The sequence below is a fragment of the Anthonomus grandis genome, chromosome 14 (genome assembly GCF_022605725.1).
Source record: "Anthonomus grandis grandis chromosome 14, icAntGran1.3, whole genome shotgun sequence".
Taxonomy (NCBI): Eukaryota; Metazoa; Arthropoda; class Insecta; order Coleoptera; family Curculionidae; genus Anthonomus; species Anthonomus grandis.
The window spans coordinates 777,153-804,253 of NC_065559.1; the positions used below are offsets into that span (position 1 = coordinate 777,153).

The 27,101-nt window shown below is 32.9% G+C and overlaps 1 protein-coding gene across 3 annotated transcripts; it reads left to right on the forward strand.

The window, feature by feature from the left end:
* The first annotated feature begins 1,478 nt into the window (after positions 1-1,478).
* Positions 1,479-25,605, forward strand: LOC126744416 (uncharacterized). 3 transcript variants are annotated; one of them, XM_050451819.1, is made up of 11 exons: positions 1,479-1,888; positions 2,608-2,872; positions 3,176-3,659; positions 9,315-9,527; positions 9,579-9,831; positions 10,107-10,231; positions 16,197-16,363; positions 16,419-16,611; positions 16,666-16,895; positions 25,138-25,313; positions 25,450-25,605. In XM_050451819.1, exons 1-11 carry the CDS (start codon positions 1,761-1,763, stop codon positions 25,478-25,480), a joined length of 2,265 nt encoding a protein of 754 aa, XP_050307776.1. In that variant the 5' UTR covers positions 1,479-1,760; the 3' UTR covers positions 25,481-25,605. The 3 variants fall into 3 exon arrangements, 2 of the variants coding, with proteins under 2 accessions (XP_050307776.1, XP_050307777.1); XR_007663155.1 differs by having other exon boundaries at positions 1,480-1,888; positions 25,138-25,370; XM_050451820.1 differs by having other exon boundaries at positions 1,866-1,972.
* The last annotated feature ends 1,496 nt before the right edge of the window (positions 25,606-27,101 follow it).

Consider the following 27,101-nt stretch of genomic DNA (forward strand, 5'->3'; position numbering starts at 1 on the left):
ATCACGAAAATACCGGGTTATAAGGGAATCGGAGCAGAACTAAGAAATCGAGTATTTTTTCGACCTCGTTTTTGAGGCCAAAAATGGGCATCAAAAATGCCATATCTCAGCTATTAGAAGAGCTACGACCTTGCGGATGGTCTCGTTGGATTCAGAACGACGAAACTAAGATAAATCTGTTGGAATTTTCCCAATAGCTCCCATAGAAGCCGAGATATCAGCCTTCAAAGTTTGGGTTTTTTCATTTTTCGGGTATACCCCCCCGTTTGGATTTTTTTCAGAATTTTTTTTTTTTTTCGAATTCGAACTAACTATACCAGCGGATTGTTCTCGTCAAGTAGATCACGAAAATACCGGGTTATAAGGGAATCGGAGCAGAACTAAGAAATCGAGTATTTTTTCGACCTCGTTTTTGAGGCCAAAAATGGGCATCAAAAATGCCATATCTCGGCTATCGTAAAAGCTACGACCTTGCGGATGGTCTCGTTAGATTCAGAACGACGAAACTAAGATAAATCTGTTGGAATTTTCTCAATAGCTCCCATAGAAGCCAAGATATTAGCCTTCAAAGTTTGGGTTTTTTCATTTTTCGGGTATACCCCCCCGTTTGGATTTTTTTCAGAAAATTTTTTTTTTTTCGAATTCGAACTAACTATACCAGCGGATTGTTCTCATCAAGTAGATCACGAAAATACCGGGTTATAAGGGAATCGGAGCAGAACTAAGAAATCGAGTATTTTTTCGACCTCGTTTTTGAGGCCAAAAATGGGCATCAAAAATGCCATATCTCGGCTATCGTAAAAGCTACGACCTTGCGGATGGTCTCGTTGGATTCAGAACGACGAAACTAAGACAAAACCGTTGGAATTTTCCCAATAGCTCCCATAGAATCCGAGATATCGACCTTCAAAGTTTGGGTTTTTTCATTTTTCGGGTATACTTTTTGACCTCGTTTTTGAGGCCAGAAATGGGCATATAGTCCAGGCATTTGAGGCACCTTGACTGCCTGTAAGAGTCTTCTAAGTCTTCTTAAGCTTCTTCGAGGCACTTGAAGGTATTTGATAGCTTATTCCAGGCATTTGAGGTACTTTGACGTGCGCGTCCCGTTCAACGTATACTCGCCTTAACGATCGCAGTTTCTTTCTACACAGGGAATATATTCCTTAATGAGTTACTTATTTTATTGGGTATTACGTCACTTATAGTAAAAATCAATTTAGAAATTTTTACCTCACCTCACACGCTCAAAAAATTGAAAAGAAATTAATTTATAATTTTTTACTTAATATATTCCTTAGACGATTTACTGATCTTATAGCTTTAGTGCCCTCCACTGCTCTGTCAACTGTCAATGTCAATTAACATATGATAAAATGTGACGTCACGGGAAATAAAAATTCATAATAATTACATTCGAAGTGACAAGGACAGAAGACGGGATAATACTAAAAGTGGAAGGGAGAGAACGCGATGACAGTTATTTTTGTTTAGTTAATAGACTGGCAACCGTGCGTGCATAGTTTAAGTGCAATGGACGGGTAAAAATTCTTGTGTTTATAAAATCCTTTGGTTTATTTGATAGTTTTATAGTTATTGCCCCCCGGTTTATTTTATACCGAGTGAATGAACGTTTTTTAAATAAAGTTTCCGTTGATGTGAGCGACTTCCCGCTTTTCCTAGCGCCAAACCCTCAATTTAAGAGACTTTCAAACAAATGTCATAATATTTCATTTATCTGCACACCGTTTCTACTGCAAAATATGGACTTGTCAGGGATTTCACATGACCAAACCGAAGCGGGAAGCTCGAGGGGCAGCGAGGGCTCCCTGCAGGACCTATCGGACATTTTGGATCTTAGCGGTGTGGATTTAGAAGACGAAGAAACTTGGTAGGCATTTAATTTTAGTTGACACCAAAAAGGAGAGTCACATCTATTTTCAGCTCGAGGAATGCAAAGGCCTCTTTACTTGAGGTACATCTTAATTTGTCTTTGTGCTATGAAGTGCTTGATCTATATTTATCACCTTAGTATACCTGTTTTATTGCAGTCATTAGCGGTCAAAGGGGTTTAACGATAGGGTTCTAAGTAAAATCTGTAATAATAATTAATCTCTTCAAGTTAGCCGAGGAGTTACTTTTTATTAATGCAAGTTTTGTGGTCAGCAGGTTACGCTAACACCATTTTCTTACTTCACTTTGTCATGACATTCTAGCATCATTTGCGGCAACTGTGAATTTATTATTAGTCTTTAAACTTGTAATGTCATTAATATGTAATGGAAAAAGTAAAGGTCCAGTACACTCCCTTGGGGAACAAGACCTTCTACCTTAGTTAATATAGAACTGCTTTCAAAGTTTGTCGTCTGGATATATAAAATACATTCACATTTATTGAAGTAGGATATCATAATACAATTGTAGCTATCTTAATCTAATGCTCACTTACTTAAAAATAGATAATAAAAATTTCAATCTAAAAACTACATATATTTAAAGAAACACCTTGATAAAAATTCAGTTATTAGACCATTTTTAAGAGATTAGGTCATTCTTTCTTTAAATAACATACATTTCTACAAGTATGTACAATATTAGTCCTCCTTCTAGGCTTTACAAGCCTACCGAAAACGGTGATGCCGCAAATTGGATATTTGACAAGAGCGGGGATCCCTCGTTTATCTCCCAACTACCTCCGGAATTTAACGTTCCAAAACTGAAATCCACAAAAATGATCGACACACGCACATTCACTAGACCCAAAAAGAAATTCGCCAGGCCAAGCATTAACGATATCGAGCAGATGTATTTGAGCGGAAGCGATGTCAACGAAATGAATTCTTCTACAGAGGATAAATACATTTCTAACAACAAAGTAAGTATTTGTAATTTGTTTGCATTTCATCAGGATCATTATTAAATATTGTGATTATTTTAAACATTGAATTTCAATGATGTGGTTATGTTAAGCAGCTATAACTTAATATAGATACAACTTATGGTCGCCACTAAATTAATATTGACATAGTTACAGTGAATGAATAATAATTATTTCCAACTCATGTATTTATTTCATTACAATGAAAATTTACATTTATCTTAGGTAACTTTTTACCTCCTACACAATTTTTAATTTAAAATTCTGTTTAATATGTATGCACGTCGCTGTGACTTTTAGGTGCCTCAAACAGTACAAGAAGAACAAGAATCCGAATCCCCTAGACCGGTACAATTCGACTTATCGCAACCGACCAGTTTGCACAACTTCGACAGTTTCACGATGAACGGTTTGGATATCGATTCGTTCCAAAACATGTCGCCCCCCAGTCTAGTCAACTCGTTATGCTCCTCCACTTTTGCCAACCTGATGGAGAGCAGTTTCATTAAAAACGATCCGGTTTTACGGGAAATCCGCGATAAAGATTTTACGGAAACCGCTATGTTGCAGGACATCGAGGCCCCGATGTTCCAGAGTATCAGCGAGAGTTTGAGCAGCATTAATTCTGATACGCCGGAGAACTTTTTGAAGAAAGTTAGCAGGGATCAGACTTTTAGGAGAAACGTCTCGGTTTTGGAGAGTAACAATACGACCTTAACGCCTGAAATGTGCGAGGATGGCGTTAAAGGTTGCAATGAGACCTTTGATATTCAAATTTCTAAAGGTAAGATGCATTTTTGTTTATTACATCATCACTTATTGTTCCTTTAACGTTAAAATTGTCTTGTAAGAAACGATCTATACATTTGGTCCTTCCAGCCGAATTTTTTATTCGCAAATAAATGATTGGTCCTGTGAGCCGGGTTTAAAAATTAAGGCATATCTCATTAAAATGCCTGAAATAAACCAAAAAATATCCCAAATATCTGAAAATTGACTAAAGTGTAAAATAACTTGGGTGGGTTGCTCGATCTTGGCCCCTTTCATTTAATACTGCGCCAATGAAAGGTGGGCGTAGTCCAATTACCTCATTAAATCATGCATAAGTCAGATTTATAATATGAGTGCGTTGAATGATATATAGGAAATCCGTCAAAACATAATGGGTTTACGGGACCGAAAAATTACTCATTTTTCACGGTTTTGTGACCCTTTAATTCAAACGACCTTTAATTGTTCTTCTTACTGATAAGGATTTATATAAGTTGGCTTTGGTATTAATACGGTTTAAAGTGATAAGATAATCATTGATAAGTGTATAAGTGATTCACTGGCTAAATACTGTCTACCTGCAAAATATCATGTATGACCTTCAAGTGCCTGGAGAAGACTTACTTCAAGTATTGAAATGAAATAACTATGAATGTTGAAGAATGAAAAAGCATTGGCAACCAAGAAGAAATAAAAAAATTGCTTCAAATTCCAGGAAAATACTAAAAACGACTTCAAATATCTGAAGTCAAACTAGGAATTAGTCTAAGAGTGTGGAGTATATCAAAACTGCCTTGAATATATTAAGAGATTACTATAAGAGTTGAACAGGGGAGAAAACGGAGAAAATATAAGAAAAATCTGTTGAATTGTGTAAGGGTCACATTTTTCCTAACATACAATAGGCAGACTAGACTAAATATAAGCGCAAGATAGAGTGAGAATGTTTAATTCCCTATCACAGGTTTTTTTTGCAATGCAAATAACTTAAACATATGCACTTGATAAGACAATATGTCATTATATAATGGAAATAGCTGAAATAACCAAAAACATCTTCACTGACTTAATAACGACAAAGCTCCACCAAGGGCGATGCCAAGGAAGTCTACTGTTGTCACACAATATAATGTACCATGGATGAAAAATGAGAGAGTGAGTGAGAATTCCTCAATGCAGTTCTTCTTGGATAAACGGACAATTACAAAATGCGTTGGCAGAGGTTAAAAAACTGTTTTATGACATTTTCAGATTTTGGAAGATTTACAAAATGTTTGATAACTTTTTTGCTATTAAAGATAGAGGCATGAATCAAAGAGTGGCATGGAAACCTTAACTCTGAGCACATTTGTGGTTAGAATAAAAATTTTTGAAAAGTCAACGGTTTCTGAAATAAATGGAAATTTCAGTTTTTTAGCATTTTCACATTTTGAAGAGTTTACAAATTGTTTGATAACTTTTTTGCTGTTGAAGATAGAAACATGAATCAAAAAATGGTATGGAAACCCCATCTCTGAATCCATTTTTGATTAGAATAAAAGTTTTTCAAAAATCAACGGTTTTTCAGAAAAATGAAAATGTGAGTTTTTTAGCATTTTTACACTTTTTTATTGTATTTTTTGATGTCCGAATAATTCTACGACACTAAAACCAATTAGGAAATTAATATTCTTTCTATATAGAATTTTGTAATTTTTTCTATATATAACTTCACTCAATCTCAATCAATTTTACATTTATGTGTCTATAAGTCTAACTTATCTTTATCAAAGTATATACTGAATAAAATACAAGTTGCTTCACTGGGCCCCACGCGCCGAATTACCTATTCACCGCCCCTCACTTCATTTGCCGGGCGGCAGGGGCGTTCCTGAGGTCCAAGGCGCCCGTTGTCATGGGCGGCGCCTCTTGAGAGGATTTTTTTTTGGGGTGCCACACTCAGTTTTATGTAAAACTCATGAAATTTATTTTGCAACTTAAGTCTGCAATTTTTTAAAAGTAAGTTGAAAAAAGTTGCGCGTGCTCCATTTTATGGTATATCAAATATAAATAAATAAAGCGTGTATTTCATAAAAAAATTATATTAAAAAAAAAATAACAAAATAAATAAAGGTGCTAACACTGAAATAAAAACACTTGAAACATAGACATTATTTAAAGTAAAATTATGACATAAATAAAATATAAAATTAAAAAAAAACATTTTATAATAACAGATAACACTCTTAAACATTAATTTGCCTAGGTAAATTGGACTTTACGTGCTTTTTTAAGGGGACAGTTACTAATAATATCAGTTATATCAATTTTGTTTAGCAAAAGAGAGATCGCTAAGTCTTTGTGGTCCCATTGTAGACCTTAAAGGATTTTTAATAATTTTTAATTTAGAAAAACTTCTTTCACCCTCTGCTACTGTAACAGGCAAAGTAAAAAAAATTCTTAACGATATTATTAACTTGCTAGATTATTTAAATGAAGATATTGAAGAACATCTATTGAGTTTTTACTAGACGGCAACAAATGAATCACATTATCTAGTTCTTCATGTGTAAATCTTTTGCATTAATGTCATACTCATTTGGATCAAATAGAATCATTTCTAAATCTTTACATTTTCGTATTTTTTTCTTTATTTTCCAAATGTGCAAATTCTTCTATATTAGTATTTAAAAACGAAAATTTTTCAAAATTTTTTTTAAGTAGTTGAAACCGTTCTTCTAATTGTATGATCGTCGTGTCTAAGATGACGAAAAAAAAGTTAATCTTGTATAACTCACTGGGGGTTTTTGTTGACACTTAAAACATGATTCATAATCAAATAACCTTTTTTTAAGACGTGGTCTGATAGGATTATATTCAGGAAATGTTGGAGCACAATCAATATCTGTGGCGATAAGCTTAGCTTCATCGAGGATGTCAGAATACCCTTTTTAATTTCTAAGGCCTTCCAAATAGGATTTAGTATTTTCTAACAAAGAAACTATGACAGGCAACGTACTAGTCGAACTTTGCATTACCTTACTCACTACATTGATTTTACTCAATATTTTATACCATACAGAGATGGAGCATATGAATTTGAATGATTTTATTTTCAAGAGCAAGGAATTTGCAAGATTGCGGGAGTCATTGTCTTTTGATTCGTCTGAATATAATTCATATAACGCATCATAAATATGTTCTAGGTTAAATCGCAACACTTTAACCGCATCTATTCTGCTTTCCCATCTGGTATCTGACACAGGCTTTAACAATAAGCTCGGTAACTCATCTTTAAGTATTTGCCATCTTTTGGTTGAAAAAGAAAAAAAAGCGTATATTTCTTGAATAATCGAAAAAAAAATTGGTGATATTTAAGGATGCCTTTGCAGCGTTATTGACGACCAAATTCAGACTGTGAGCAGCACAAGGTTTGAAAAAAGCACGAGGATTTACATCAATAATTTTTTTCTGCAAACCATTATTTTTACCTTTCATGTTGGCCCCATTATCATATCCTTGGCCTCGCAGGTCCATAATATCGTAATCCATAATAATGTATTGGCAAGTCCCTGTCCAGTAGAATCTGTTATTGGTACAAATCCAAGAAAACTATCTTTGATATTAACAGTTTTTATTTCATTATTTAGATGTACATATCGTACGACGACTGTAAGCTGATCTTGGTGACTGACATCTGGCGTAGAATCGAGAATAATTGTAAAGTATTTATTTTTTTTTAATTCGCCTATTATAGAGGTACGGATTTTTTGTGCCAGTAAAGAAATCAGTTCATTTTGAATATGTACACCTAAATAATGAGGTAAAATCGATGGACTGTTAGTTACCCTTCGTAAATGGTCTGACATAATTGGTTTAAAATTTGCCACCATTTCAATAAGTTTTAAAAAGTTACCATTATTACTCTCAAACAGTGTATTTGTTTTACCCCTAAATGCTAAATTTTGCCCTGCTAAAAATCTAATACACGCAATTATGATTTTTAAAACATTGCACCACCGTTCTTTTTCTAAATTAATAATAATTCGTTCATTAAAAGAATCGGTCGTGGTTTTGTTACGAAGAGATTTTTTTAAATCGACCCATGATTTAAAACAGCACATGTGAGTCTTTGATTTCTCATGACGTTCAATAGCTTGTGAAAGGTGTCTCCAATCATTATATCCTTCGGTAAAAGGAGAAGAAACAGCGTTAAAGAGCTTATGCGGGAAGCAAAATACTTTATTTCTTAACAGAGAATATGTTAACCAAACTCTAGAAATAATTTCGCCATTGTTAAGCAGCCTTTCGTAATATTTTGGAGAAAAACTTCTTTGATAACTGTCTAACGGAAAAATTAAGTTGTCTGACAACAATGTGGGCCAGTCACCTACATCTTTAAGGTTCCTTATTGCTTCTTCGCTATTATTTACGGTTTCCAAGTTATATAATATGTTGTGGATCTAGAACTCATAGGAAATTTGCTTAAATCGTGACTGATTGGGTTTCCCAAGTCAAAACTCAGTATCTGAGCACAATGATCAGAAAACGCTACTTCAAAGGTTTTAATTGAAAACAGTGCAGCGTTAGTGAATATAATATCAATCAAGGTACAGGATGATCCCTGAGTTCTAGAAGGTTCAGAAAAAACTAGTTTAAGACCATATGAGCTAAATGCGTCCACAATATGTACTTGTGCTTCTTTACATCTGGAAATAAAATTGTAGTTAAAATCACCACAAAAACACATTAAAATATTAGGTTTATATAAAAGCTTTAACGATTTCTCAAAGGATTCACTAAAAGTAAGAAATTCTTTGGAAAAATCACTGTTTTTCGTCCATATTTTCCAACCTAATAACGCTGTCAATATACTAAATATTCATACATATAATTATATCGAATTTAAATAAACACTGCTCTTAAATTAAATATTGAATATATATTTTCTGCAAAAACATTGTTTTTCATCAAAACAACCCTTACACCCCCCACCCACCCCAAACATTTTCCCAGTAAGAAATTCTTTTGAAAAACCACCATTTTTTATTCATAATATCCAATCTAATATCACTGTTTTTGTATTAAATATTTATTAATATACATATGTATAATTACATCAAATTTAAATAAACAAACTGTGTTATTAGATTAGATAATAACGACGAAACCAGCTGTTATTCATGCATATTATTTTGAAAAACAATGATTTTTTAAAAGAATTTCTTACTGGTAAGCTGTGTGGGGTGGGTGGGGGGGGCAAGGGTAGGATTAATAAATAAACGTTTTTTTTTTGCAGTAAATAATGGCCTGAGAGAAAAATGATTTTTTTAAAATTATTGGTGATAAAAAAATCTATACTTTTGTCACCCTCATTGATTTGGCTTGACTAGGACCTATTATTTGCCTGATTAATAAAATGATCATTAACAGTGTCTACTTAAAACAGTTTCAGCAGTAACTAAGAACTAACTAACTAACTGAACTTTTGCCACTAGTACCAACTGACTAATTAGATTTAGATTTTATTGAGAACAGCTGTTGAGTATTAAAATACCATAAAAAATTCATCCCTAGAATAATCACTCTATTAAAACTAAAAATTTATGACATGTGAAGTAACTCACTCAACACAATTTTACAATTTTCATTTTATTTTCTTTACATTTTTATAACTTACAATTTTCAGGTGACCCTCAACAGAACTCAAAAAAATCCTCAACGTTCCGCATTGAAACCCAATCGGACGACACGAAAACCGCCCCTAATAAGGCCGAAATCCTGAACGGTACCTATCGTAGGACCCCGAAGCATCACGGCACCTTCCGGAAGGCAGACCTAAAAAACAACAGGTTCAGCCTCAATCTCTCTTACGACACCACTAAGGAGGCTCAGGTTTTGGGTGCGAAATCATATAGCACGAATTACACCTTGTTGTAACGCCTAATTTCAGATAGGGACGTTTCGAAAAGTATAGAGAACGACATGAACACGACAAACAAAGAGGATTCGACAAAATCGAGCGGGAAAACTGTGATCTTAAGTAGCGACAGCATGGAGGAGTTGAAGAAGGGTTATTCGTGTGAAGAGCAAGTGGATCTGAATAGAATTACGTATTGTCAAAGTGAGAAGGACGACCTTAATGCTACTTATACCGAGGAGCATGTTAGTAGTGAAGTTAATAGCACCGTGGAAATTAATAAGAGGTAAGCAGGAGGACAATTTTTATCTATTCTATATAATGGAATCTATTTTAATGTATGTCCCATTGTGTTACTACAATTTGACCTGAAAAAATAACACATAAAAGGTAACTAGTAAAACTAGAAAGGTTCTATTTATTAAGAAAACTCTCCTTTTCCTTGATAGAGTCAGTACCCAATTGTTGTAATAAATGTTCCTTTAAAGAACACCAACTAATCAATTTAATTATATTAACTTATATTATTATTATTCATTATTCATTATCTACATGTTTAAGGTCTTCTCTGGGTTCGGCAGATAGCCTCGATAGGATGAGCAGTTTGTCTAGCAGCAGTAAGGGTTCAAATTGCAAGGTGTTAAGTATGGAGGACGTGCAGGCCATTGTAGAGATGCAAGAAAGAAGTAAGTGGTTTAATTTCTCGTGTGAGAATAAAGAGTTAAATAATTATAGCGGTAAAAGCGAGCCGTTACATTTTTTTTTGTACGTTAATTGCACAAGAACGTTAGTGGGAAGTGGATTGTTTAAAAAAATGTATTACGTGCGACCGGTTTATTGATGTATGTGTGGCGAGAAGGCTTGTAGGCGCAGTTTAATTAATTCAAAATTAATGGTTTCTTTGTTGATACCGTGGTTCTACGTTAACTGATTTATTTCATGCATTTTACAAACACCTGAAATGGTAATTACATGCAAAGGAAACAATAGTAGATAGATAATATTTTAAAAAAAGTACTGAATTAATATAAAGTCTACCTAAACAAAAGCTATGCATATTATAAATTGTATAGTGTTTTAATCCTGATATAGCTTTAAGACTGACACTCTGGACAGACATTCGCATTTATATATATTGTAACGAAATTCGGAAACACACTTTTATTGTCAACGTCATAAAAAACACTAACCTAACTCGCCTTGACTGTCGTTTAATCGTTTTTGTTTTGTTGTTTAATAAGGTAAAAATGGACTAAACAAATAAAACTGAATGAATTGTCACGAAGCGCGTCCTTTTTAAAACCCGATGGAACAGTTTCGAAATATTTAGAATTATCTTCATGGTTTTTGCCCAAAGAGACCAATAATTTTAGGAGAATACTGACAGTCAAAGCGAGCAAGTATACAAATTCTAGAAAATTAGAACTACAGGGATTTACAACTTAAAAACTAAACAATATAGATGAAAATAATAAACCAAACGTAAGTAGAACCCTAAAGAAACCCTACGAATCAACTTTAACTACAGAATACTAATAAAATTGTACAAAAACTAGCAGAATAATTAACGTATTTACATTTTCATAATACTAAAGTGCCTGAAATTAAAAAAAAAACACATTTTAATTGCCAGTGGTAAAATTATTTTATGTCAAACGTCAACTAAAATTAATTAATAAAACTTAATTAATTAAATATTCCAGGCAGTCGATCCATTATTTTAATTAAACTGCTTGGAATTTAAAGAATATATAGTTTAACTTTCTGGTACTGTGAGCTATTATAAACTTAAACGTTTACCTTAAATTAATTAGGTAAATAAATATTTCAGGCAGTTGATACCTGATATTAATTAATGTATTTAAAATTTAAAAAATATACAGTTTATGGTACTGTAAAATAATTTTAACTTTAAAATTATCTATAAATTAATTAATTAACTATTCCAGACAGTTGATGCATAATTTTAATTAAAACGGTAACCAAAAATTAATTAATAAATTAGTTATTTTAAGCAGTTGATATAATATGGTTTTAATTACCGTGCCTGAAATTTGTAAAAAAAACACATTTTAATTGCCAGAGGTAAAATTATTTTATGTCAAACGTCAATTATAATTTAATTAATTAAATATTCCAGGCAGTCGATCCATTATTTTAATTTAAATAAATTAAATTTATATATAAATTTAAATGTTTTTTTTTTAAAAGATTTTAATGAAAGTGTTTATCGAAGGCATTAGAGTGGTGTTCAGTCACGCTTTATTGATGTCAAAATTACAACTAACTAATATCACTTCTAGAATACCCCTCAACTAACAATCTTAACTACTCAGCATCTACATGCTGGGTTTATGTACCTAGTAATAATAACATAATTTATAAATATATTTGCTGTTGCATTGATAATCTAAACCAACCTATTTTATTTACTAACCTACATACCTTGGACTGATTTACTTACTAGAGAATATAATAATATATGTTCTAAAATATAATAATTATGTTCTACTTATTACATCTCAAAATGGTTATTATTGAAGGTAGAAATATGAATCAAAAAGTGTTATAGAAAAAGCATCTTTGAGTACATATTTGATTAAAGATTTTTTTTAAATCAACGGTTTTTGAGAAAAATACATATTTGGGTTTTCTAGCATTTTTACATTCCAGAGACTTTACAAAATGTTTGATAACTTCTTTGCTATTGAAGACAGAGACATGAATCAAGAATTGTTATGGAAACCCTATTTCTGAGTACGTTTTTGATTAGAATAAAATTTTTTTAAAAGTCAACGGTTTCTGAGGAAAATGAAAATTTCAGTATTTTGACATTTTTACATTTTAGAAAGTTTACAAAACGTTTGATAACTTCTTTGCTATTGAAGATAGAGACATGAATCAAAAAGTGGTATATAAAACCCCAATTCTGAGTACGTTTTCGATCAGAGTAAAAATTTCTGAAAAATCAACGGATTTTGAGAAAAATTAAAATTTATGTTTTTAGCATTTTCCGAGTATACTAGTCTAGGCATTTTCGTAAAATAACCGCTTATTACATTAAATTCATGAGAACCAATGCGAAAAATTATATCATTAGTGCCTGGACTATAAAACAAGACCGTCCAATCGTATTTTCTCTTTTTCTCTAACGCACCATCGTCACTTGCACAATTTCGTCTTCTCGCTCTAACACATTTGGTCATTCAATATTGCGTAAAGACAAAATAGAATAGTCCAGACGTTTTTGTTAAATAATAACTGATATTAAATTAATGAAAGCCCATGCAAAATTTTTGGAGAGTTTACAAAATGTTTGATAACTATTTTGCTAATAGAGATAGAGGTATGAATCAAAAAGTGATATGAAAACCTTAGTTCTGAGTACATTTTTGATTAGAATAAAATTATTGAAAAATCAACGGTTTTTGAGGAAAATTAAAATTTTAGTATTTTGGCATTTTTATACTTTACAAAATGTTTGTTCAAAATTTGTTAAGTTCAATAAATGTTTTGACTTAATTTCTATATGCTTCTTATTGGATTTTTCAATGCTAAGAATATTAGTTAAAAAAATAACTTCAACTGCCTGGAATTAATAAATAATTTGAGCAAATTACCTGGAAAATCCAGAAAACGATCATATTGAGCCACTTGGAAAGAAATCAAATTGCTTGTAATTGAAATAAACACAAATTTTGCAAGCAGTTGAAATCCTTTTAAGGGTTGAAAACCAACTCCAAGTTAAGCATAGGTTATAGGGTTTTATATTTATTAGGGTTTTATAGGCTAAAGCCTATAAAAATCAAATAATTAGGCTAAATCGAAGGGCACATTATATTGAACTAGCTGAATGCCCGCGGCGTTGCTCGCGTGAAAATAAAAGAAAAGTCGAAGAAGGCCTCCAATAATAGTAAATGCAACCCACAATACACAAAAATTAATATAATATAATTATTACGCGCGATTAATATAATATAATTATTATAAAAACAAGACACAAATAATCTTAAAAATGATTCGTTAGATGCAGAGCGAGCGGTAAGACTGAGTCGAGTCACCTCTCGGGTATCGGTCTCGCATGGACCCGCCTTGTTGTTATCTACCAAAATATAAATAATACAGAGGCACTTTTTCAATCGTATTTATTAATCAATTTTATGCCGCTATGCGATATTTATCATATCGCTAACACCCCTTATCGGTGGAATTTCAAAAAGTTCGTTCGTATCCGTATATAATGTAGGCCATTATAAAAAAACATTGTTGCAGTTATTTTTTTTTTCTTAAGTTGATGCCTGCGACTCGTTGATGCGAGCAGTCTCCGTTCAAACTCCGAAGCCACGCGCGCTTAGTTCTCGAGGTCACGGGTAACAATTTTCCCACTTTCTACTCCTTATCGGTGGAATTTCGAAAAATCCGTTCTTATCCGGTGCCTACATTATAAAAGGAACCCGTTGGCAAAATTTCACGTTTCTAGCTATTGTAGTTTGGGTTCTGCGATGATGAGTCAGTCAGTCAAAACAAACTCTTTAATATATATATAGATGACACTATGACTGTTATACTATAGTTGTCTCAATAGTAGAACAATATCGCCAATACATAACGGCTCACATGAATAAAACAGAGGCGCACTTTCTTGAGATAATCACATTCCGCTTTAATGCAACAAAAAAAGACGGAGGCAGAGTAAAAGCATGTGATTCACTTTATTAATAGCACCCACAAAAAGATCGTGGATTAAAGAATGTTTTAGGAATTTTCAAGGTAATTATAGTTAATCCTAAACGTTAACAAACTCAAATAATATATTATTTAAAATTGTACAGTATTGTTACAATGTTGTAATAATACTTGTCAGGATACGGTATTTCAGAAAACAATAAAAATTTAAATAATATACAATATTGTGCATAAATAAAGCAACAAGCGATGTTTGATGATGCAAAAATATTATTTGCTCCTTTATTTATTCCATATTATTTCTTTACTTTTAAGTACACGCCTCTGTATTATTTATAAATATACCGAGATATCATAAGAATGCCAATGCAGAGTAAGGAACTTCATGTTTGTTTATATAGACAATGTGTTTCGCATCTAATTTATCAGTTAAATATCGATTTACCTGCTGTAAAGTTGTTATTTTTGAATCTCAGAATTAACTTAAAATGGGTCGCTCAAAAACCGTCTCTGGTGATGTAGGAAAAATTATTGTGGAGCATTACGAAAATGGTGTTAGGCAGAGTGACATTGCAAGAAGCTTACTGCTTCACAGGTCAATTGTATCCAGAGTTTGCAAAAAATTTCGCCTTACTGGAACAGCTGCACCGGCGCCCATTCCTGGTAGACCCAGAAAAACAAATTTGAGGATGGATAGGCAAAGAAAATCCTTTTTTGTGTTCTTCCCAAATTTTGGCAAAATTAAAAGAGGGTGGAGGAGTAAACCTCAGTTCCAGTACCGTAAGGAGAAGATTACTTGATGCCAACTTACCTGCTCGTCGCCCCGCCAAAAAACCGTTATTCTCAAAGAAGAACGTCAAGGCTCGTTTTCACTTTGCCCAATCTCATGTCCGCTGGTCTGTAGCTGATTGGAAAAAAGTCGTATTTAGTGATGAATCTAGATATAATTTATTCAGGACTGATGGAATGATGTACGTCAGACGCCCCAGTGAACAAAGATTAAACAAAAAGTACATTTGTCCCACAGTTAAACATGGAGGGGGAAATATTCTTGTATGAGGATGTTTCTCGGCTCGTGGCATGGGACCCATAGTAAGAATAGTGGGCAAAATGGATCGTTTCATGTACAAAGACATTCTGCAAACACATTTAGTGCCATATATGGATGAAGTCATGCCAGTAACAGCCATATTTCAGCATGACAACGATCCAAAACATGCTTCTCAATTTGTTAAGAGGTGGCTATCCGATAAAAAAATAAATGTAATGGTCTGGCCATCTCAATCGCCAGACCTAAACCCTATAGAGAATTTATGGCATTACATTGGCACCAAAATCAGGCACCTAGCATGCTCTAATACAAATATTCTCTTTGAAATAGTGGAAAAGGCTTGGAAAGAAGTGAACAATGACTATATTATGAAATTAATTGAGTCCATGCCAAGACGATGTGCAAATGTTATTAAGGAGAAGGGGTACTACACGAAATATTGAATTAATTTTAATTTAGTTGGGTTATATTTTTTTTAGAATCAAAACTACTTATTTGAATAATAAATTTGCATAAAACAATTTGGTGTTTTATTTATTATGATACATAAAATATGATAATATGAAAATATAAACAGGCTCTAACTATTCTTGTAAATAATATATAAACCTTACTTATAAAATAGATACTAAAAGATATATAACAGGAAAGTTCAACGTTGCTATCTTTTTGCACAATACTGTATTTGAGTTGAGTACATTAAAAACTTTAAAGATTAAATCATCATTCATCTTATATCAATAAATAATTATATGCTAGTAATTATAGTCTATATACTAGTAATTATAACTAGGCGTGTAAAATATTTGTTTACGTAAAATTATGTTTTGTTAAAGTTAAACAAATTAACTGTTGAATATCTTTTTGCTTTTTAAATTGTATTTATTAACAAAGTTTTCTTCTTTAAATTCGAGGTTTAGCACAAGTGATGTCCACCCCTAAAGGTCCAATAGTGGGAGGCAAAAAGTCCCTTTGGGCGCACAATTTTATATCACCCATCGTTGCCAATAACAGGGACCATCTGTCCGATTCCGATTTATCCGACGACTATAAGAGTGTCAATTCGCAACCATCCTCTAAGGTAAATCTTAATTAATACAGTGTTTTTTTTAAATTTAATGTCAATTCTTTCAAAGGTTTCCTTAGACAATTGGACGAACCCTAGTGCCAAAAACTTACCCCATCCGATACCCAATAAGGACGTCAAAATCAAAACGAGTCAAAGAAGCGCCTATACGATATCAAACAAACCCTTGCAAGCTTTACCGAGCGGTATCAGGGGCTCGTACAGCAACATCAGTACCTTGAAAAACACTAAATTAACTTTAGGTTTGATTTCAATTAACTATTTAAAAAAAACATTTCAACCGATTTTTCGTTTAGGTGGTTCGCAACAAAACTTGTACAGACCACCGAGTCAAATGGTACGACCGCCATCTACGAGTAACTTACAAACGATGGGTACTAAACTGAAAGGATCTTACACGAGTTTAAGGCCTATTAGCGCTAACTTACCGGTGGCGCCCCCTATCGAGGAGGGCAACTTTAACGGCACCCAAACGATCACCAGGTCTCATAGGAGCAATAAAGGTGTTAATGTGGCTAAAATGCAGGTTGGTAACTAATTACTGTTGTGTACCGGGGATGGGCAAGTTACTTATGATAATCCGGAAATTTGAAATGTTTTGCAATGAAAAATTATATTTATTAAAAACATATAAGTTGAAGTACAAAATATGTATATTCAATTTAAATATTAAACACATTTATTGATAATTTTTTAAAGTTTGGTTAGATAGTACTGATCGGTGTTTGGATTTCGCGAATTTTACAGTAAATTAAAATGATTCACATCAAGCACTTTGTTGCGAATATTGAAATAATTCGCCCTATTTAATTCAGGATTCTGATATAAGTTTTCAAAATTCGACTGATATTTGAATTGTAGAGCTTAACTTGTTTGCATTTCTATTAATTCTAATTCTCCAATTGCTTTTCGGGTCATAATTGTACTGGAAATGGAAAACTCATCGCGTTCATTTATTTGTTTTTAAACCCTGTTAAAATGTGTTTAGTTTAATTTATCTTTAATCAATTTTTAATGTTAACATACATTGAAAGATCAGACTGGGCTGGACTTGGTTAAAGGGAAATAGGAATATTCTTAAAAAAAAAACAGTATTTCGTTAATCATTTGATGAGAATCGAGGTTTGCAACAAGGTGTTATTACTCGCACTCATTGTCTTATTCCAGGGTCTTGGGGGTCTCTAAATTACCGGAAAATGTCTCTTAAGTGAAGTAAATTTTAGGCATTTGGATGTTGTTGAATTCTCTATAAATTACTTTTAAGTGCCTTTAAGTACAATTAAATTTCGTTTTATTCCAGGCAATTGGGAACAATCATTTTCCAGAAAAGTTTTTTTCAAAATCTTGTGCCTATTTTAGAAAACCCCGAAATAGGTATCCAATTAAATTATCCAGAGAATATTTGTACAAATTTTCAAAATTGTACCTAGTCAAGTTTTTGAGTTTGGTATAATTATTTTGTACAATTTACATAAAAAATAAACATTTTTTTTTAATCTAGTACATGTTTTAAAAACCTTTAACCCTTAAATGCATCCCGTTGACTTTTGGCAACATACATATTTTTTCCCAATAACGAACGAGTTTAGGTAGGAAATTCAGCGCGCATCGTGTAGTCAATTATTGTTTACCAATGCCATCGCATGAAACAATCGGGGATCTAGGTGTACAGGCTCTAACTTGTAGCGGAATATAATCAGCTGTTTGACGTATTCAGCAGGACGCTTAGTAAATAGAACTTAGTGTGTCGTTTACTTGAGAAAAATAAGAGCTACACTGTTCAAAAATTGTGTTTTATAAAGAGTAAGGTATGTATTTTATTTCAATAAGTGCGTAGTTCCAAAATAGTTTTTATATTTCTTGTAAATAGGCGATTTTCTGATGTTGCTTTTTGTCTATAGTATGCATTTTGGGTATAGGTATTGATATATTTTTTTTTTATTACAGGATGAGTGATCAACGACGTTCCTAAAAAGATTCTATCAGAGCAAGCCTTGCATGATTATTGGGAAAACTTTACAGGTCTGGAAAGTGACGATGAAGTTGAGAGCGACTCGGAAAGCTTGCAGGATAGAACCTACAACCCTCAGGAAGATTTTATTGAAGAGTCTATAAGCGACCGCGAAGAAGAGATAACTATAGAAAATGAGTCAAACGATATTGATTTCAGCTTGCCATCTTGCTCCAAGCAGCAAGACCCACTTCCTAATAAAAAACCAGTAAAAGGTGTAAAACATAAAAAAAACATCACCTGGAAGCGGAAGTGTTCGGAGCTAAGTGAGGATCAGTTACGCTTTCACGGAAATACACAACTTGATGATAACATCATGCAGCTCAATTTTTAGCAATTTTTCTTCTGAAGATCTAATAAACAAGATTGTACAACGAATGAATCTTTATAGTTTTCAAGCAAAGCCAGAAAGGCCTCCGACATTTACGGATGTTGACATCCGGCAGTATGTAGGAATACTAGTATATATGTCCTTAGTCCATATGCCTAATTCCCGGTCATTCTGGAATTTCCACAAGTGAGAAATGTCATGAGTGTAAATAAATTTGAACAGATTCGCCAATATATACACTACCGCTAAAAAGTATTTGCCCACATGTGACTGTTTTAAAGTTATAACTAAAAATAATAAACCCATCAGTTATTCATATGAAACGGTTTATTTATAACAAAATGAATTTAAACAATACATTTTTCAATTAATTAAATTTAAGAAAATCAAATTTTGGATTCATCTACATGTCCGCCTCGATTTTTAATAACAGCCTCACCGAGTTTCGGTAGTCTTCTAATTAATTTGTCCAAAGTTTCCTGAGGTATCTTGTGCCACTCTTCTTGGATGATCCTCCACAAGTCTTCTTTTGATGTGGGGCATGATTTTAGCACTTGTCTTCATCCCACAGTAATTCGATAGGATTGAGGTCCGGTGATTGTGGGGGCCATACCATAACTTTCAGAAGATGTTGCCTTTGTAATTGACATAAATATTGCTTGCACAATTTCGACGTGTGCTCGAGGTCATTGTCATGTTGAAAGATGAAGTTTTCCCCAATTATTCGAGTACCAGAAGGAAGTACATTGTCACTTAAAATTGTTTTGTAACCCTCTTTTCGAAGAATTCCCTCTATTCTAATTAGATCGCCCACTGCAGATCCTCCGAAACATCATCATCGAACCACCACCGTGGTTAACTGAGGCCACCGCCTCAGCGAACAAAAGCTCGCCTCTTCGTTCCAAAAACCTCGAATTTCGACTCGTCACTCCAGAGAACTTTCTTTCAGTCATCAATGGTCCATTCTTTGTGTGATTGGGCCCACTCAAGTCTTTTCTTCTTATTAACATCCTTCAGTAGCGGTTTTTGATACAGCTAAACGTCCTTTAAGACCAGCATTATAAAGTCGCCGTTTTACTGTCGAAACACTGACCGCTTTTTTACGCTCCTTGTTGATTTTTGCTGTGATTTCAGGGGCGGTCTATTGCGTTTGCTTGTAATTATAATATTTAAATCCTCCTTTGTACTTGTTGCTTTTGGCCTTCCCGATCGAGGTTTATAGTATTATATTTTAATAGTCCCTTCTCTGGTGAATTTCCTAACATTATAATCGACAGTCCGCCTTGGAATTCCCAAATCCGTCGAAATTTGACGGTTAGTCTTTCCAGCCTTATGAAGTCCAATGATAATACCTTTTGTTTCTACCGATAACTCTTTTGTTTTAGCCATTTTAAAGAATGTTGAAAAACCAGCAAAGAAACGGTGACAATCGACAATAAGCAAGAGAAATTACTTACCCTTTAAACACCTTAAACACCTTTAAATGTTTCAAATTTCATCGGAAACGAGCTGTAAACAGATTAGCTTTTTAGAAGAAGTCAGTGGCGAAGCGTACGAGTAGACAAGGTAGACACTGTCTACCCAAAATTATCCAGTTATTTCTCATTAATTTATTACGTAATTATTTCATGTAATTGTTGAATTCAAATTAAAAAAAAAAATAACACAGAATGTAGTCGCTCTCCTTACTAATACTATATAGTATCTAAACGGCTATAATATCTATCTATCTATAATATCTAAGGCGCGCCCCGTCTGACGCACCAATTAAAATAAAAATGCAGGGCTGACACCCAATTAATGTATACGAGCCCCAGGAAGACACATTGATATTTGTCTTCCGAAATTTGGAGCATCTAATCGAACCATATACGCATCAAGCAGGTGACAGAGGTCCGGCCGCATCAGTATTCAGCCTATTACGTATGCAAAATTTACTCGCGGGAAAGACATTTGAGCTTTTGTCTATCGAAGTCGACCAGCTATTTTATTATGCTCTTGAGGGTTATTGTTTATCGACACGCTTGATCTGGTCAGCTGCAATACATCTTCAGTTTTGTTTTTTGATGAATCTGCATTTGATGCGAGCGCATGCTATTGGGCAGTGTGAATAAAAACTTAGCTTTTGCTTTTAGTATGAAGTATAAGCTTTAGCTTTTACTAGATAGATTTAGCTTTTACTAATAGCATTTGCTGAAATTAAAGTAAATAACCTTTTGCTTTTACTTACTAGCGAAAGCTAGATATTTTAAGTATTTACTTAAAGTTTTTATTTGGTAAATCATCCAATGGTGTTATGCCGTACCGTTTATCGCCTAAAATAAGTCCATAGTTCTGTTGACGTCTTCTCATCATACCAAAAATGTTTGGTCTACTTAAAATACGACTGTCGTGCATCGAGCCAGGCCATTGAGCATCTACGGATGTAAAAATTTCTTTTGTATACAGTTGCTTGCACATTTATACTACACCATCCTTTCCTATTGATATACTTGTCACCATGTAGCGATGGCGTTATTATTGGTACATGAGTGTCAATTGCACCAAAAGCACAGCGAAATTTATACAACTGTACCCATTCGTTGATTGCCTGCTCAGTCGAGTTTTTTTTTGTAGGAAATGTCATCCAAATTCATGCCTTTTCAACTATTTTTGGTAAAACGTGAGATATCGTTTTACATATTGTTGTTCTATGAACTCCTTCTTTTCTGATCCTTATTTGAAATCCAGGATCACTTAGAAATTGCAAAAATATTTGCTCCACTTTTGGCTCCAAAAAATGGTAAGCTATCCAACATTTTCTTCACTAAATCTATACAGATCGTGGTATTCTTTGACACGACTTTCTTTTCTTTCGGGATAAAATTTTACAGATCTTATATTCATAAATGCAGCCATTTCTACCAAACTGTTTAACAATACTACATTTTTAAGTCAGGGTCTAACAAGCTTGCAAAAATGTAAGCTTTTCCTTAATATTCTTAGTAATTGCTTACTTTTATTCCCACCATTTTTAGACAATGCTAACAACTTTAGCTTTTGCTAATTGTATTAATTAGTAAAAGTTACTACTTACTTTTATCCATTGCAAACTAAGCATTTGCTAGGAAAATGTAAGTTTTAGCTTTTACTGAATTCTTATTCACACTGCCCATTGTAATTTAATAATTAGTATTTTTATTTTTGGGTGTATAGAAAAGATTTTTTTAGTGGATATTTTAGGGGTTATTTATGAACGACTGTTTGATATTGGCAATTGTATTTTAATTGTGTTTTTATTTGTCTTTTTTTTTAAATATTAATTTTAAAATAATGGATATTATGGATTTATAAGTTATGGTTATACCTATGTTGTGTTTTTTTTGTAAGTAGTATTTATTTTTATCTATCTATCTTTTTATGCTAGTAGTAATAATTTTTTTCTTTTTTCTATCACTACATATTTTTCTCTTTGAGTTACTATTTCATGCGCTTTCATTCTCTATTTCATTAAAGTGAATAATATTGAATACACATTTTTTTCTAATTAACAATTTTTATTGTTTGTCTACCCGAAAGAAAAGTTCACGCTTCGCCACTGGAAGAAGTACATATTTTCACTACATTGTTTGTTATTTGCAAGACTATTTTTAAATACTCAGTGTTTTTTCAACCAACCATAGTTGATAGGTATGCTGTTTAAGCATATATGCAATTTACAAAAGAGATACAATCTAAATATATGTATAAAGATAAGATTTTTGTATCTAATTTAAAATATTAAAAAGAATACATGATGGGCAAATACTTTTGAGCGGTAGTGTACATTCATTTCAATGACAATCGAAGCTTTGTACCTAGAGATCAACCTGGTCATGATCGACTTCACAAAATAAGACCTTCACGTGATTATTTGAATGAAAAATTTTCCTCTGTATCACTAGAGCAGCATCTTAGTATTGATGAGCAAATGTGCTCTACCAAAGTAAGGCATTATATGAAGCCTCATAAATGGGGCTTCAAATTTTTCGTATTGGCGGGGATCTCAGGCTATGCATTTAGATTTTAAATCTCCACAGGTCAGGATAACTTACAAAGGCAGAATAACGAACCTGATCTGGGTTCTACTGGTAATATTGTGGTCAGATTATCAAGAATTATGCCACGACAACAAAACTTTCGCTTATATCATGACAACTACTACACCAGCATTCCGCTTATGGTATATCTTGCCAAGGAAGGTATTTATTCATTGGGTACAGTTAGGCGCAATAGGGTAACGGACTGCAAACTTTCTACGGAAGCCGCTCTGAAAAAGTCCCCCTGGGGTACTAGTGAGGCATATGTTTCAACCATTGATGGAGTTGATGTTTCCAACGTAATATGGAAAGACAATAAGTATGTGGCTCTAATCTCTTCCTTTGCAGGGAAAGAACCCTTAACAAAAGTCAACAAAAAGAGAAGAAAATAATTGAAGTAGACTGCCCATATGTAGTTCGAGAATATAACAGGCACATGGGCGGGGTAGATTTATTAGACAGCATGATGGGACGATATAAAATACAAAGAAAAAGTCGAAAATGGTATATAAGAATAGTCTATCATTTCTTGGATTTGACCATTGTAAATGCTTGGCTTTTGTACAAAAGGGTATACCAAGAAAAAGGAAAAAATTTCTAAATCAGGCAGCCTTTAGGGCCGAGATTGCAAAATGTTTATGCAATGTAGGGAAGGGTGCACCTAATAAGCGTGGAAGGCCGAGCAGTAGTGTAGAAAATGAAATAGCGGCGAAGCGCATGTGGCTCCAAAAGAAGTACGCACAGATCAAGTTGCTCATTGGCCCGTCATTGAAAATTTAAAAATGAGATGCAAGTACCCTAACTGTAAAGGCTTTACCCGCGAAAAATGTGGTGTCGCTTTATGCCTAAATAAAAACAACAATTGTTTATAATGAATAAATTTAGCACTTAAGTCATAATGTAGCCATTTGTGGCAACAATCAGTTTTTTCAAAATAAAAATAATAATTTTTTTATTAATTTTCCTGGCCTCTTTGATCCTTAAGAACATTATTACACATAAATTAACTCAAAAGAAAAAATTCATGCTTTTAAGGGTTGAGATAACTAAGTATCTAATCAAATTTTCCAGAGGATATTTGTACGAATTTTCAAAATTGAGCCTTGGCAAGATTTTTAATTTTAGACATTATTGTACAATATACAAAAACAAACATATGTGCCTAGTCTAATTAATCAAACATTATTTGTACAAATTTTCAAAATTTTATTTAGTCACGTTTTAGGGTTATATACAATTTTGTTCAATTTATAGAAAAACAAAAATGCTCAATATTTTTTTTGTATACATATATTTAAAAAAACCCTAAAATAGGCATCCAATCAAATTATCTAGACAATATTTACAGAGATACATTAATATTGAATAAATTAATGAAAAACATCACTTTAACAAACGCGCAAAATGTCCACGATTCACTTTCAGGCATTTTCTTAATCATTTCGCCAAATAGTGCCTTACCTGGAATGAGGTTTAAACTAATGATCTAATATAACTCCAAAAGAAAAAATCCAAAGGATTAAGATCCGGTCTATGCGGAGGCCATTGAAATTCACTACTGGTGGCCATGACCAAACCATCTGTGAGACAACCATTCATTCATCCAAAAAATTGCATTTTATTATTGGAATATTCTTTATGCCTAGGCTATTATTAATTAATTCCAAGAAATTTACTTAATCTGCAGAACCCATTGGTGCCCTTATTTGAAAACTATAATTTTGTGTAGATCATTGATGAGCCTACAGGCATTTCGGGTAGAAAAAAAAGCAGGAAATTGTGTAAAAGTTTTTCCAGGCAATTGAATTAAATTATAATAAATAGCTAATTTTTTTTTACGTAATTGAGACTGGTGTTTCATGCTCTCTATACGCTAAAAATAAACTCAATATAAATGAAATAAATTTATTCTTCCAGTAAGTGAATAAGATCATGATCTTCAAGCTGAATGCACTGGAATAAATATCTTAATATAAGATTCCCTGGAAAATGTAAGAAATACTTCCAAGGAGTTAAAATCTGATACCTTGACTACAAACACTTAACAGTCTGGAATCAATTGTTGAAAAATTTCAGGCATCTGGGATAAATTAAAATTAAATAAAAAGATAGTTACCCTATACAAAAAAAATACTATACATATTAAAACAGCCATCACACTAAACACAAATCAAACCAACAGAATTGAGTTTTTTATACGTCCGATACTACTTGCAAATAAATTTAAACTATATTTTTGTATCATATAGTGACAGTCTTGAAGCATATTTTATTTATATAGGAAATTGATGTTGGGAACTAAAAACCTAATTTTTGTACTAGTAACGTAAAAGCGTGCTAGTTTAAATCGATTTTGTGTTACCCACAGGTACCTGCACCTCAGACCAAACTAATTTCCGTTCCGGCCCAAGTGGGGGGCGACAGTACCTTCGTAAAACCTCAGAGTGCTGGTGGTGGTACCAAAACGAGCGGTTTACCCCGGCCAACAGGAATTCCTAGACCGGCCTCGCGTATCCCCGGTCCACGCAGTACCACCAATTTAAGGTAACAGGATGATATTGCTTGCAAGAACCTTCGCCCTTTTTTTATCTTCTATAGAACGTAAGCTTTTTATTTTATTTTATGCCGTTTATTTATTGCTATATCAGTTTACAACAAATCAAGATTGTTTTAATTTCAGGCCTGTAACGTTTCGAAGCACGAATTACTGACCTTTATTGACATTTGTACATTGTTACTGCGCCGAACCAGTGCCTTATATTGTAATATTGATCTGATCCATAGTGTTGTTACATATCTGTTCCAACAATAAATCCGTTTTTTTGTATTGATTTAATTAATGTTTAAAGTTGGTGTGTTTTATGCCACTTATTGGCACCTGTTGCATAAAATAAACCAAATTAATTGAGCCATTTAAACCAGGGTGAAACTAATATATTTATGTTATGTGTGAGTGTCTTTATTTTGGGGTGGATAGCTCACTCCGAAATTTAGATCATTTTACTGAGTAAAAGGTTTTATTGAAAATTCATAGATTTATCGAAGAAATAATTATATTTTGTATATATAAGCAAATTTTGTAACCGACTGATGTTTGTTTTTTTTTAATATACGTAGTTTTTATAGTGTAGTTTTTTTAAAATATACAAAATAATATTATGAAATAACTTTTAGGAGCATCTGTTTCGATGTGACCCAACATGATCTTTAATCAAGTAATTTTCCCAGTAACTGAAACCAATATTGTAATTCATAATCAAGTATATTGATACAACATATTCACGTAACTGGGAAATTTACTTCAGGACTCCCGCTAGCCTGTACGTCACATATTTGAAATTATATTGTGATTTAAAGGAACCCAATAGTCATTGGTAAAATAATTTATAAATATGTGAACCTGGTTTTCAATTATGCAAGGTGTCTCAAAATTTCAACTTCAGGACAAAAAGTTTGCTTCAAATTCATCCATTTAATGTAGAACTTAGAACAGGGAAAAGTCGATAGAACTGAAATCAGGACTTCAGGGGGGCCAATTTATGACCTCGCTTCTTTAGATTAATTTTTCTGGAAAAACTTCCTGAACTCTAAGCAATTGTGTAACCATGTTCTTTGACTGTAAACAGGCAAATTCTCTTCGTGAGACATCTTGTATTTGTTTAGGTGTAAAATTATGTATCTATTACATGCGTAAAACATCTCCAAACATTTATTAAATTAAGTGATTTTTTGATATGATGTTAAAGCTGTAAAAATTACATTTCAGGTGCAAGGTTAGAGGAGTTCAATAAAACTCTATTTGTATATTAATTATATGTTCTTAACAATTTTATTTCGAATATATTGTAGAGTCCTTCCTAATGGTTTATTAATGAACAATCGTTTTGTTAATCTCATATGTTTTTTTTACCTTTAATCAATCAATGCTCAATAAAATAATTTATACATTTATGGTTTGTCTATTAATCAATCCTCTTTGCTGATGACACCACGATCTATTTCTCTTATATGAATATCAATTGGATTGTAGGGTGTTTTCTTGTTATGTAGGTTTGGGCACATTACTAAAAGCCAACTTGCCTTTTGATACGTTTTTAATAGAAAATTAATCTAAATATTCGACCATAATATGACGTGTAGCGACAAACGAGACGAAAAGCTAACGTCGAACTGAAAAATAAATTCTTTTTTCGTGACAGAAATGACCTTCACGTTGCTTGGTATACCGCGTTTACACACAGGCGTTAAACCGAATAATGCTAATAATTAATACAATATTGGCGTAAACATGGATAGTGTCAAAAAATTATTATGATTTATGCTCTACTTTTT

Excerpts from the sequence above, each read along its gene's own strand:
- LOC126744416 (XM_050451819.1), top strand. The coding sequence starts at position 1,761 with ATGGACTTGTCAGGGATTTCACATGACCAAACCGAAGCGGGAAGCTCG. Across the intron at positions 9,528-9,578 it reads TAAGGAGGCTCAGGTTTTGG|ATAGGGACGTTTCGAAAAGT; the intron begins GTGCGAAATCAT and ends GCCTAATTTCAG. Across the intron at positions 16,612-16,665 it reads AAACACTAAATTAACTTTAG|GTGGTTCGCAACAAAACTTG; the intron begins GTTTGATTTCAA and ends TTTTTCGTTTAG.